The following is a 15,254-nucleotide window of genomic DNA, read 5'->3' as shown; positions in this document are numbered from 1 at the left end:
ATAGAAGAACAAGGAAGAATAAACCAATCTGATAAGCTAGCAAATACATCACATAAAAGTGGTAGCAGAAATATCATAGAGAGAGGAAGGGTTCCAATGGATAAACTAATAAATGAAAGCCACAAAAAAGAAACTATGTGGGCAATATAACAGAGAATATTACAGAGGAGACGATTCAGATCAGAACAGGAGTATAAATTGGTAATAGAGGTGAAAGTGCCACCACCTTTATGAGCTGTTGATGTCTTAGGGGACAAAACAACACAGTCTAAATAAAGCAGAACACAGGTATGGTGATAAAATATGTGTGTTACATGAAGGGCATAAAAATCTGACTGTTGATGACCACAGACAAAAAGGAACAAAAAATAGGTCTCGAAGGACAAATGATACAGGGAACAGCTGGCCAAATATTTTAAACGAGGTATAGCAAAGGAACTGTGAACCACAGGTCTCTATAAGAAAGGGACATAGGACAATGACAGAGGAGATGAAAAGAGAAAGGACTATAAAGAAAAATACTCTATGGGAATAGGAGAAACAAAAGGCATTGAACAAGAATGCTCTATAGCCAGTAATGTTAGAAATGAAAAAAAAAAAGAACATTGTCTAACAGCCAAGTTAAAGCTTCAGACAAATGAGAAACAGTAGAAGAAAATGGAAGGTTAACCATGGTATCGAAACAACTGGAAATAACACACCATTGTTTCTGATACATCAATAAGGAGGAAGGATATAGATAATAGGTAAAATGGAAGATAACCTATATGGAGAGTCCATACCACCTTGCAATGGACTGGATAAACATAACACATGAAGCCAGAGTGTAAGGATATTGGGATGATACACTAGTGACTGAGGTTGTTGAAGGAAAGAGTGTGACAGTGGAAGTGGTAAAGAAGGTGATGATTGAAGGGAAGGTAAAAACTGAAAAACAAGGTTGAGCAACAAAAACAGTGCAGCAAAAAGTAACTGACATGGAGAGGACTGGATAATGGATGAAAGTCACAGAAGTAGATATATAAGCAAATAGATATATGGATAAAAGTGAGGCCAATCCTGACTGAAAGCATCCACCAAAAAAATCAAAGAAATGTGGGACTGAGAACCAATAATAGGTGTAACTAGGAACTGAGATGAGTGACAAATATGTCCAGAAGAGGAGTACTTTGCTGATCACACAAACACCAAAACACCTGAGAATCAAGAGGCCATTCTGTGGGGAGTACTGTGTCAAGAAGAGACAGATAATCCTCAAGACTCAGAACACTTAGAACATGAAATGTTTAGTTGTGTGAGATATATATAGGCCAAGAAGAAGAGTTCTAACATCCAGAAACAAAGTGAATGTGAAGGGATGCCCCCTTGTTGACAGGTATACAAGAAAACAGTCAAATTATTAGAATAGATCATGATCACTTTGTCTCATATTCAAGACAGGAAATGATCTAAAGTTAAATGAAAGGATGGGATATAGATATAGGGAAGGGGGTTGATAAAGCAAAGGGAATACATAATGAAACAAGTATCCTCCAACGGACCGTCAGGGAAGTGGTGGATAGCCTCGGACAGAAGATGATGGTTGGAGGAGAGGGACAAACAAAGGCGGGAAAATTGGGCTTTGGTAAATCTCACAGATGTATCAAGGTCAGAACTTCATATCTCGATTAAAGACTAAAGTTTTTGAGAGTCAGGAAATGGAATTTCTAAATGATGGTATGCCAAACCATAATTATTTGCAGTACAAGGCATGCTGACCACAGAGCAGAGCACAACTGTGCCACAAACTGCTCAGCACAGACTCCATTATTTGGAAAGGAATGAAAAACCAGGTAAAGAACTGAATGTAAAATGGAAGGAGAAGAATCATACATACCAGTGACAACACATCTAGAAAGGTTGGAGACTGTCTGAGGGCATTAACAAGGGGATTATGAGATGGCATGGCAAAGAAATGAGAAAAAAAGGCTATACAAATTATTATATTGAAATTCACCAGGAAATGAAGTATGTGGCCTGGGGCCATGAGACAGGCTGCATAATGGATTCCAATTTAAGATGTACTAAAACTGAAACCTCTTCATCCAAGGGTGTGAAACCCAAGATTTGAGAAACTGTAGGTTCAAGTGCAATAGCAGTATTAACTCTTAAAGTAGTAGCCATAATTTGAAATTCATAATTCATAATACAGCTGATAGTGGATGACAGAAGTAACAAACAGTAACTCAAGTTTAACTGTAGAGAAAAAAAAAAGATGTAGAAAAAATATTTTTAAAAAATTTAAAAAAGTAAGATCAAACATGAGCAACTTTTTAATATGTCTTCACACTACAGTATCAAATTAAGAAGCAAAAATGGGAGCCAGCTGCACAAAGAGTGTGTCACACTACTAATGGTGGAGTGCTGTCACATGCTTATTTACACTTATTTGCATACTATAGAGAAGCTGTAATACGTTAGACACGTGTAGTAGGTGGCAGTATCAAGGCTAGTAGCACATTTAAGGGGCAGTGCTGAACAAAAAAGCTATTATGTGAGAGGAGATAAGATACTGTATCAGAACATTTAGTTTCAAACAGCACACCAGCAGAGTCAAGTGTAATATGTGGTCTATCATAATTCAAGTTGATTACCTTTATTCCACTCAATATCTCATTCATAAACTTCAGCCTGGAATCCTTTTTTGTCATCTGTTGTTCCTGTAATAATAATAATAATAATAATAATAAAAAAAAAACCTTTTGGGAACAATTTGTTCATGAGTGTTTGGAAACGAAATATGGTTACTTTTTAAGGTGAACAAATGTACCAAAACACTAGCGTTTTGATATTTATACATGTGGACCCTTATGCTAATATTTAAATGTTTATAGATGACCAGAATGAACAATTAGGTTAAATTTTAATATGTACAGTGAACTTTTAAAGAAGAATAAGTAAATCTATTTTGAAAAATACCATATTAAAAGGAACTGTAATAAACACATCAATACCACCAGAGAAATGAAACAAAGTGATACTCAAGTCTTCCATAGATGATAGGAGTAACAGTTTTTATTAAACAAAAGTATCATAATTATACTGAAAATGTATCTAAGAAAATTATGTCTTTATATACATGCATATGTATTAAAAATGATGACTTCCACATGGGCATACTCATGTTGACAAAAAGTAAATCATACTAATAAAAATTATTTGAAAATAGTTTATCATTAAAATTTTATAGCCTTAACTTTATCAACGGAATGTTACAAAAAACTGCTTTATTCAATGAATTAGAATTAGGCTTAAGAAATACTGAACATACCTGAACTTTTCGCATTTTACTTGCAAATATACCAGTTAAGGGGAATACCACCAGAATGATAACAACTCCAGCTAAACAAGCAGGACCCAGATACTGCCAGAGTAAAACGATTGTGAACAATATTCGTAGAGGAGCACCAATGATCAGTGTTAAGTACATGGAAAGATTAAAGATTTTCTCAGCATCCACAGCCATCAGATTAACCAACTCTCCAACTGTATAGTTACGTCGTGCAGAGCTTGACATTTTCAATGACTAGAACAACCAGAAGAAAAACTATTATCCTGAGACTACAATATTACATTTTTTATAACCTTTTTTTACTCTTAAGTTGCAGTCTTTAACCTCAGTTTATGTTATATGATGTTCAAAATCTAATATGATTCTATTTATAAAAAGAGTTGTTAATACAAATTAAAAAAAAAACTTACAGGAAGTAAAGCTAGTAGCAAATACTCTTTTAAATTTATTATAGGTCTGTATTGCACCTGAACCAAACTAAACCAGCAACATATTCACTTACACACATTCCTATTAGTAAGAAGTAAATACTTGTAAAATCTATTGTCCTAAGTCTTTCTTCCAATGTGAACAATAATTCTTAAACTTTACAATATACAGTACCACAGTAATATGTGGACAGTAAAAAATGAAACATTTTGATGTTGCTGATATAAATGAGGAAGGAATATATCCATTCAGATGTATATATTTCAGTTCAATATGTTTAATGTACCTAACTTCATTTATACTTGTGCCTGTGGTTATGAGAAAAATGTGCAGCAGCCTATACAGTAAAGATGTGATAATCATATAGTAGTCTATACAGTAAAGATGTGGTAATCATATAGTAGTCTAAACAGTAAAAATGTGATAATCATATAGTAATCTAAACAGTAAAGATGTGGTAATCATATAGTAATCTAAACAGTAAAGATGTGGTAATCATATAGTAATCTAAACAGTAAAGATGTGGTAATCATATAGTAATCTAAACAGTAAAGATGTGGTAATCATATAGTAGCATATATAGTAAAGATGTGGTAATCATATAGTAATCTAAACAGTAAAGATGTGATAATCATATAGTAGTCTAAACAGTAAAGATGTGGTAATCATATAGTAATCTAAACAGTAAAGATGTGGTAATCATATAGTAATCTAAACAGTAAAAATGTGGTAATCATATAGTAGTCTAAACAGTAAAGATGTGATAATCATATAGTAGTCTAAACAGTAAAGATGTGGTAATCATATAGTAATCTAAACAGTAAAGATGTGGTAATCATATAGTAATCTAAACAGTAAAGATGTGGTAATCATATAGTAATCTAAACAGTAAAGATGTGGTAATCATATAGTAGCATATATAGTAAAGATGTGGTAATCATATAGTAATCTAAACAGTAAAGATGTGATAATCATATAGTAGTCTAAACAGTAAAGATGTGGTAATCATATAGTAATCTAAACAGTAAAGATGTGGTAATCATATAGTAATCTAAACAGTAAAAATGTGGTAATCATATAGTAGTCTAAACAGTAAAGATGTGGTAATCATATAGTAATCTAAACAGTAAAGATGTGGTAATCATATAGTAATCTAAACAGTAAAGATGTGGTAATCATATAGTAATCTAAACAGTAAAGATGTGGTAATCATATAGTAGCATATATAGTAAAGATGTGGTAATCATATAGTAATCTAAACAGTAAAGATGTGGTAATCATATAGTAATCTAAACAGTAAAGATGTGGTAATCATATAGTAGTCTAAACAGTAAAGATGTGGTAATCATATAGTAATCTAAACAGTAAAGATGTGGTAATCATATAGTAATCTAAACAGTAAAGATGTGGTAATCATATAGTAATCTAAACAGTAAAGATGTGGTAATCATATAGTAGCATATATAGTAAAGATGTGGTAATCATATAGTAATCTAAACAGTAAAGATGTGATAATCATATAGTAGTCTAAACAGTAAAGATGTGGTAATCATATAGTAATCTAAACAGTAAAGATGTGGTAATCATATAGTAATCTAAACAGTAAAAATGTGGTAATCATATAGTAATCTAAACAGTAAAGATGTGGTAATCATATAGTAATCTAAACAGTAAAGATGTGGTAATCATATAGTAGCATATATAGTAAAGATGTGGTAATCTTATAGTAATCTAAACAGTAAAGATGTGGTAATCATATAGTAGCATATATAGTAAAGATGTGGTAATCTTATAGTAATCTAAACAGTAAAAATGTGGTAATCATATAGTAATCTAAACAGTAAAAATGTGGTAATCATATAGTAGTCTAAACAGTAAAGATGTGGTAATCATATAGTAGTCTAAACAGTAAAGATGTGGTAATCATATAGTAGTCTAAACAGTAAAGATGTGGTAATCATATAGTAATCTAAACAGTAAAGATGTGGTAATCATATAGTAATCTAAACAGTAAAGATGTGGTAATCATATAGTAATCTAAACAGTAAAGATGTGGTAATCATATAGTAATCTAAACAGTAAAGATGTGGTAATCATATAGTAATCTAAACAGTAAAAATGTGGTAATCATATAGTAGTCTAAACAGTAAAAATGTGGTAATCATATAGTAGTCTAAACAGTAAAGATGTGGTAATCATATAGTAATCTAAACAGTAAAGATGTGGTAATCATATAGTAGTCTAAACAGTAAAGATGTGGTAATCATATAGTAATCTAAACAGTAAAGATGTGATAATCATATAGTAGTCTAAACAGTAAAGATGTGATAATCATATAGTAGTCTAAACAGTAAAGATGTGGTAATCATATAGTAGCATATATAGTAAAGATGTGGTAATCTTATAGCAGTCCAAATAGTAAAGATATGATAATTATATAGTAACCCACACAGTAAATATTGTGGTAATCATATAGTAGCCTATACTGTAAATACTGTGGTAATCATATAGTCTAAAGAGTAAAGATGTGGTAATCATATAATAGTCTAAACAGATCAGTTTTAAAAAGAGTTCACCCACATTCATAAGTGACCTTATCAGGGTAGATTCTTCTGATATTTTATTGTTGTTTATTTGTTTGTTTTTGTTGTTTCTGGGAGGATGGAGGTATTTTGAAGCCTCTGAATGTGGTGATATTTTAAACATTGTACATGGCTTGTCAATTAGTGAAATAACTCAGCAGACATAGGCAGAAATATACAGCCACATTTTGCCCCAATTAATATTGGATAATTTTGCACTTGTTTTTTTAAATTTTGAATACAATTTGATGTCTCCTTGATGATTTCTGGAAAGGCAAAAGTTGCTAAAATGGTTTATATACAACAATCTCACAAACATATTTCAGCTTATTTATTTAAACTTATTAAATTTCCATACACAAGCACCACAAGAACATTTTGATTCAGTTTGTATATTAACATCCAAATTGAAATTTACCTTTACCTTTAAATATCAGCAGCAATAAGATACGACTATATTTTAATTTGAAATATAAAACTGGTAAATCTACATTTCAGTGTCTGCATGCAATAAAATATACTTTATTTTTTCTCTTTATGAATGGTAAACTTGCAATTCAGTATCATCAGCAATAAATGTAGACTTTTAGTTATTAACTTGATAAATGATAAACTTATGTTTCAATATTATTAGAAATAACACTTGGCTTTATTTTAGTTTTTAATGTAAATTAATAAACTTACTTCTCAACATCAGCAGTGCACTATAATCCAGTTCATTTACTCTCAAATTAGAACGCTCACCTTTCGATATACAGCAGTAATAAGAGCAGACTTAATCCTCAGAGCAGCAGAAATAACAAAGTATATCAGATGATTCATAATCACTGAGGCAATGACTGCTGACAAAAACATTATTGCTGCATAAAAAAAACCTCGCCAAGCAGGTTCATTACTGGAAACAAAGTCAATCATCAAGCTGAAAACATGAAAAGTTTGCACATTTTATTATATTTTTCTTCATTAAACAATTGCTATTTAGTGTCTATTTAAAATGTATTTTTAACAAAGACTACTATGATAAAATATTAATATTATATGTATCTGAACTTTTGAAATAAACAACATCAGTAAACATCGTATTGACAAAAAATTGTTTATCCAACAATCAAAAACTGCCAAAACTACAAATTTTCATACCACTACAACAAATATTGAAAATTCATTACCAATAACTCCTAAAACTTCCCAGCATACATTTCACTTTTAAGATCAACAACGCAATTAATTTACTACCTGTCATAATCTCTGGTAAATATGAAGTTATTTAGAAATGTTTATTGCTTATAAAAAGCCTTATTTTAGCAAAAAATACAGTAAATAAATCTAGCATCTACTCATATTATAAGAGAGCTATTAATAAAGAAGTTTTATATTAACAATACATTTACTGTAAAACAAAACTATTTCTTCTTGTTATTAAAACTACGTTTTTCTAAAATGGCACTAAAAGACGCAAAACTTAACAAGATATTTTGAAGTTACAAGTATAAAGCTAACCACGATACTGAAATAAAATTTGTGAAAATATATAATTAACATTAAATTATTTTGTTCCTTACTTCATCACAAGTGGTGGCAGGAAGCGAAGTAAAGAGTATACTAACTCCAAACTCAGTCCAAACATTAGAAATGGCCAGAATCCCTTTCCTAAAGCAATGATCAAGGAGGCAGATTTTTGTTTATTATGACCCTCTTGTTTTCCATTCTCTGTCACTTTTGTAACATGGAGTAATTTATATCTGTTGTGAAAAAATAGATATTTTTTAAATATAATAAATTAAATGTAAGAAAATGAAGCATTAAAAGCCAGTAAATATATGTAGCTGAAAGCACAAACAAAATTTTAAACAATGCAAACCTCAGTCAAATGTGAAATAATAACTTTTCTATAACTAAAAAAAAAATCAGTGTCCAGCAAAATGAGTGAAAAGTATGTACACATTGTTACTTTTCAATTTTCATGCAAGTGACATCACATTTGTAAAAAAAACTTAAATTTGTGATAAAAAAAATGACTGCAACTTCTTAGACAGATAGAGTAAGATTAGTAGCTCATGCTGTTTAATCAGCATTAAAAGACAATATTTCAAAGTTTGTTATATTCATTAAAATATGCACTGTTCGTCTAAAATAGTTCTGTGTAAATATTCAAGAGGTATACATATGAAATTTGACTTACAACTTTGCCTTTATAAGTTCTTTTTTCCAGGGTTTTTTAAAAGTCGTCCATAGCCGAATGGATTTGAAATTATTACTAATTGGAAAGAGATCTGAGAGATGCACAACATCTCTGAAGCCTTTAAGGATTAAACTGAAATATTAAAGAAAAAAAGATCCTTAATTTAAAAACTGCTCATACTTTGAGTTTGCTACAAACGAAGCATAGTTGGCTTATCTTAACAGTTGGAAACAAAAAAAAATTCACATACTAGTATCTAGTGTAATAAAGCCAAACGTAGTCCCAAGACGACAAAACAACTTCAAAATTAAACAAAAGTCCGTTTAAATTTCTTATATTCACATATATATGCAACAATATTAAATTAACAGAATTCGAACTATAAAATATATTCAGCAAGCAAAATTAATATAAAAAATAAAATAACATTCTATCAAAAAAGTAGCACACCTACTTGCTCTTAAATATTCAGACCTTTTATCATATATAAGAACAGAGTTAATCTTACGTAATAATATACACACATTAAACAAAACTGTTAAAATAGATTGTAATTACACAATCAACATTTAAGATAAATAAAATAACATTCAAAGCTCAGCACATTCTGCCGTGTAAATATCGTATTATTTTGTATATCTACTGAAATATAATAAAAGTGTGTCTCACCTGTCACACCAAGAGAATGTCAAGCGTGACAAAAATGACAGTTCTTCAAATTTCCATATTTCCTGAAAAAGTAACACATAAAAAAGAGTGTAATCACTTAACAACCACGGTTACGTATATACATAAATTGCACTATTAGTTTCAATAATGACAATCGTTCACTAGATGCTACCAAATTATATATACGAGGGCTGTTCAAAAAATACGCGGACTGACGTCATAAAACAAAATGTACTTTATTTAGAAGTTACAGGTCTGGGACCCCTTCAAAGTACTCTCCTCCCCAACGCACACACTTATCCCAACGGTGTTTCCACTTGTTGAAACAGTCCTGGTACGCTTCTTTTGTAATGTTCTCCAGCTCCTTCGTCGCATTTGCCTTAATCTCGGGAATCGTCTCAAATCTTCTTCCTTTCAAGGGTCTTTTGAGTTTGAAGAACAAGAAAAAAATCGCAAGGAGCAAGATCAGGTGAGTAGGGGGGTGGGGAAGAACAGTGATCGAGTGTTTGGTCAAAAACTCACGAGTTCTGAGGCACAAATTTCGCAGCAACGCGGTGCATCTTCAATTTTTCCGTCAAGACCTCGTAACAAGATCCAACTGATATCCCACACTCTTCAGCAAGCTCCCCTGACAGTCAGACGTCGATTTGTCCGCACCAGGGTGTTGATTTTGTCAACGTGTGGGTCGTCAGTTGACGTGGAAGGACGTCCAGGACACTCATCATCTTCAATGGACTGTCGACCATCCTTAAAACGTTCATGCCACTTGAAACATGCCGTACGCTTCATAGCAACATCACCGTAAGCCGTGTTAAGCATAGCAAAAGTTTCAGTCACAGATTTTCCAAGTTTAACACAAAATTTCACAGCAAGTCGTTGCTCCTTCAAGTCATTCATTCTGAAATCCGCCAAACGAAAAAATCGCACTTCACTTATAACCGCGTAGCTAATACACAAATAAAGATATCTGCAATCGGGAAATGGCGTCGTAATCAGCTGATCTGTGCAAACCTAGCGACACCAAGCGGATTCCCCTGGAACCAACTGGAGCCGTGCAATTCAAACAGTCCGCGTATTTTTTGAACAGACTTCGTACATATACGTAAAGTTAAAACTGTGCATCTTCAAGCATTGTTATTATTTTTTTAAAAATATCGTTACGATTACACAACTAGTTTTAATTTTCATTAAAACTTATTATCAAAGCGTCGAAATAGATAAGGGAGATTGACACCTATATGTCAATAAATAGAAATTATTCTGACATAGATCTGATCGAGTTGGAAATTAGTGAAAGCGTTCGCCAGTTTAAATTAATCACTGCCAATTTTGATTAAAAAATTAAAATAAAGAAAAAAATGAAAATCCTACTGTCGATTCCACAAACATTTTTTTAGATAATCCAGGCATATACAGGGTGGGCCCGTAAGTCCCTACCCATCCATATATCTTATGTATCCAGTGTACCTGTGTGCTGTCCCTCATTCTCGCTGCATAATATTATGCGACGCCATGTTCTGTGAGACATTTTCCTCAACACAGCAGGGGTTATTGTTCCAAATGCCGCGGTAACAGCTGCCTTCAACTCATCATTAGTATTATAATGTTGTTTAGACAAAACATATGGATGGGTAGGGGCTTACGGGCCACCCACTATATATGTATATATATATGCGTTAGTAGAATTTCAACCTGCTGACGGTAGAACATGCAAATCAGAAATGACTTCGTTCAACAATTGTTAAGGTGGTTAAACATTTTGAAAAAAATAATAACCCGATAACCGATAATAATCGGATAACCCGATATGGATTTTCTGCTAAGTCCATCGAGGGAAATCAAACCGCTAACTTTAGCCTTGTAAATCCGTAGACTTTTTAAGACTGTAAATAAAACAAATGTAGGAAATATTAATCTGAATACCTGGAAGTAGATTTAAGCTCTTTAAAACTCAGTTACATACTTTTCATTCAATAGAATCTTATTTTGAGATTGTATTTTCAAGACAACTGGTATGGGTATTAAAGTTTAATTAAAATAAAGTACTGAACAACAACGTTTCGACCTTCTTAGGTCATTTTCAGATCATTGTTAAAATTTTTACTGCAAGTGGAACTCTCGTCATCATTCATTATTTTAAAACTAATGCTCATTCACTTATGCAGAGAAGAGACATACAGAAATAAAAACTTTTATATTTTAAATTAACTCGGATGATAAGCTAATGAAAGTTACTATTCTTAGCCAAGCGACTTAAAATTCAAGTATATAACAAATGTGGGGGTCGAAAAAAATGTTTTCTGCTAGGTTTATATGTATGTATGTATAAGAGGATTTCCCATTGTTAGAAGCTATATTTACAACATATTAATTTAAACGTTTAGTATAGGAAGGCGTAAACATCTATAAAGCTTACAAAAATTAAGAAACTAGAATGATGTCAGATTCTTGTATAGAAGCCGAATTCTTTACAGTATGTGTCTGGGCCTTGTTAGCAATAAACGGACAGAACATAATCCACTTTTTTGAAAATAATATATTCAAAACAAGTCAAGCTTATGTACAAAACATATTCATTACACTATTGTCTGTATTAGTCACCAAGGTTGAATCTATACCTTTAAATGGTGTTCTTTTTCTTTGAATTTCTCTAACTTAACTTTTATTTGCACTCTAAATCTACATGTATTAATAATACGTGACAGAAAAATATATAATTATCTAATCCTTTAGTAACAATAATATTCCCGTAACGAGAAAACTTAGAAGCTTCGAATAAGATGACGTCAACAATATTACAAATGCTTAGTACAGCAATCAAATTGTATACGCGAAGTACGACTCGTACAGAATTATTCAACGAAACATGCCACGACAGTCGCTTTTAAAATAATTAACTTTTGACATTGAAACTAAATAATCATTGAGTATTAAATGCCGAAAAAAGAAATCTTAAACTGAACAGTCTTGTATATCCAACGCATGACCACAATAGTGGTTCGTAATATGGATTGCAAGGAATTGGACAAAACTCTGATAAAATATTTGCGCATAAAGCACCTTGATCAGTAAAGATTCAGTTCAAGCAACATTTTAAAACCTTTTCTTTTGACTGCTAAGACTGTAACCGCATAAAAATACACAAAAAAGCACATTTGTTGGACTTACAAGGAAAAGTAATTTTACTGAAAACGGCCCATTTGTAATTGTTATTATTATTATTCTGTTACCAGTCTACAACATAAGTGTTTTGACATAATGCACCCAAATCTTTAGCTTTTATTTGAAAAGGCTGCTTTTCTACTGGTACAATTTTATATACACTTAGTGGAGATTGTGTCTTAGTATAGGCATATATTTGCCCACTGCTATGTATTATATATATAAATGAAATAGAAACCTTATAACATGAATGCTTCCGACAGATGTACTTTTCTTCTTCAGTATTTCTATTTCATTTCTATAAATACTTCTTGAGTCTATGATATTTTTCTAATATCATCAGTATATATATATAAAAAATATTTAGTTACACAGAAACTATAAGTGCTCACGATATTCTCAAACAAATCTCCATAATAATTTCCAGCTGCAGCTTAACATTTTACATTTTGAACTAATGTGACCAAGTAGTCAATAGATACAGTAAATCATCATGAACTATGTTAGGTGGTACCAGCTATGTTTATTATCATAACATTGTAATCCTTTTTCTATAGCTGAGCATAAAACAAATGGTATGCATGACTTTTAATGGCATAGCACTCTCATTCTTCGAGGTCGTGACTTAACCGGATTTATGTCAGTCTCAGCCATTTTACATTGTGTGCAAGTTAGAAATTCGACATAAAATATAATGGCCGCATGCGCACGTTCATCTTAATGATAGAGAGTAGTGAGTGGCCAGTCTAGTGTTATTTATATCTATGCATTGATAACAGTAATATTTTATATTTCCATAACTGAAGACAGGGGCGTCACTAAACACCATTTCATTGAACTATTGCCCAACATATATCTTAAAATCTTATACAATATTTTACATTGCAATTACGTTTTTATTATTTTAGGTAGTAGCTGCTTCATAAAGCTAAGTTTTAAACTCCAAAGCTCATTTCATTCACTTCTGGAGTTCGCTGTTCTTTCCGTTCATCTTTATCATCAATATAACACAATCTTTTTTTTTTATTCTGACATACAAGTATATTTAAATGATGCTGCACTTTTTGTGCCTTCATTATAAACTATTTTCTATTCATTTTATTTTCTTCAGTAATTCACTTACTTGCCTGTACAGTACTATGGTGTAACTAGCTTGTTCCTTAGTTTGGCGCAGATAGCCTAGCTGCTTTGTGCCATAAAACACTAAATCATCCAACCAACCAACTAATTGTTCCTTAGTTATGATTTTCGCACGATATTCGAAATAGTTTAACAATTAAATCTACTGGTTCTACCTTTAACTAAAGCTCGAAGATGACAAGGGTAAAATCTCTAGGTTTAAATAATACACTATCCGTAAACTTGTCTATCTGATCACTAATAGTATCCTTTTTATTTCAACTTTCACATTTGTGCCTTTTTATTTATCGACAGCTATTTAATCATTTCTTACTCATTCCTTCTATTTTTGATCCCATCGTCCAAGGATTGCATAAGCACGTTAAAGAATCTGGGTTTTGATCTGAATACAGATACGTGTTAAGCTCGGATGTAGATTTAATCTCGTACGCACTACCATCGCTCTTTGGTATTCCAACAGAATGGTGCCATTTGAAAGGCATTATGAGTTTTGTGCTAAAATTAATCAAACTTACTGAATAATTTTGGCAATGAGCCCAATTTATTAAAAAAAAACACATCAGAATGGCTGCCATTTTAAAATGACAGCCACGGATTTGTGAAAATACACAACTTTGTTATACAGGGTGTTCGGAAAGTCACTGTGCAGTTTTGTCTGTTAATAAATATATAAGTGCACAGGGACTTTCCGAACACCCTGTATTTATCAAATATTTACTATTGGGTCTATTAATCAAATATCAGGTAAGGCATAATGAATACCCGTAACCTACTTATTGAATAAATTTGGGTAAATACCAAGTTAAAGAAAGTGGTTGTCATTCTCAAGATGAGTATTAAAATATAAAAATTACCAATAATAATTCGTATACATCATTTTAATGTTAGGATATAATTATGTGAAAAAGAAATACTTACGGAAGGCTAGTCAAGCATTAATCCTCATAAAATATATGTAGTCCCCAATATTCAACTGTTGCAAAGATATTGCTACAAGATATGGCAATGACTGAAGTCCTGTGTTAAACATTCCAAAATTATATTGTATTTTTTACTATCTTTATTCTCATCCATATTCTCTTCCATATTTACACAGGATGTGCATAAAATTTCTACTTTGACACATTTGCAAATTATTATTTGCAGCCCTCTTCGACTTTAAATCCATTCTTGACAAGCGTTGCTAGCGGCCTGATACTTGATATAGTGAAATCCAAATCGGTTTTTATTTTGTTGAGGTTTTCTTCTTCGAGCCCTAATCACCTGAAGGAGTCACTTTAACATGCAAGTGTCACTAAGTGTTCCCAGCAATGTCCATCCTGGTGTATCGATGATCCAATTGAAGGATTTGCAGCAACTAATATTTCCTTACGCTTAAAAAAAAAATCTTTGCGAGCTGCATTTACTTCCGTGCATACATTTGCTTGGTCATACACAAGAACGACAAAATGTTCCAACTGTGTCATCATATCTGGTAAAACTCTAGTGCCGGAATATTACTCAGAGCTTCAAATACTGATGTAACCTCATCAAACATGGATTGATTAACGAGATTCCCACTGTCCCTATCTATTATCTAGCGAAACCACAGCCAAGGGAACGGGCTTGGAGAAATCAGGAATCAGAAATCTATTATCTAGAGAAACAACAGCCAAGGGAACGAGCTTGGAGAAATCAGGACAGTTTTATTGCCTCTGTTTGCTAAACAATTTTTTTTATAAATACTAAAATAAAAATGCCTAACAAAATATACACTGAT

General features: G+C 31.9%; 1 protein-coding gene across 6 annotated transcripts in view; it reads right to left on the bottom strand.

Moving 5' to 3' along the window:
• LOC143223430 (multidrug resistance-associated protein 1-like) overlaps positions 1-15,254 on the bottom strand; it is a 67,888-nt gene that overhangs the window by 36,877 nt on the left and 15,757 nt on the right. For all 6 annotated transcript variants that reach the window (XR_013012913.1, XM_076451407.1, XM_076451410.1 and 3 more), the window contains 6 exons: positions 9,194-9,255; positions 8,525-8,656; positions 7,905-8,084; positions 7,087-7,261; positions 3,311-3,565; positions 2,634-2,699 (listed from right to left, as the gene is read on the bottom strand). Coding sequence is in view for 5 of the 6 variants with exons in the window: in XM_076451407.1 (XP_076307522.1) it covers positions 2,634-2,699; positions 3,311-3,565; positions 7,087-7,261; positions 7,905-8,084; positions 8,525-8,656; positions 9,194-9,255 (870 nt within the window). In the remaining variant the exon portion in view is untranslated. The remainder of the gene's footprint in view (positions 1-2,633; positions 2,700-3,310; positions 3,566-7,086; positions 7,262-7,904; positions 8,085-8,524; positions 8,657-9,193; positions 9,256-15,254) is intronic.

Source organism: Tachypleus tridentatus, chromosome 8 (genome assembly GCF_004210375.1).
Source record: "Tachypleus tridentatus isolate NWPU-2018 chromosome 8, ASM421037v1, whole genome shotgun sequence".
Taxonomy (NCBI): Eukaryota; Metazoa; Arthropoda; class Merostomata; order Xiphosura; family Limulidae; genus Tachypleus; species Tachypleus tridentatus.
This window is presented reverse-complemented; position numbering and strand designations above follow the sequence as displayed.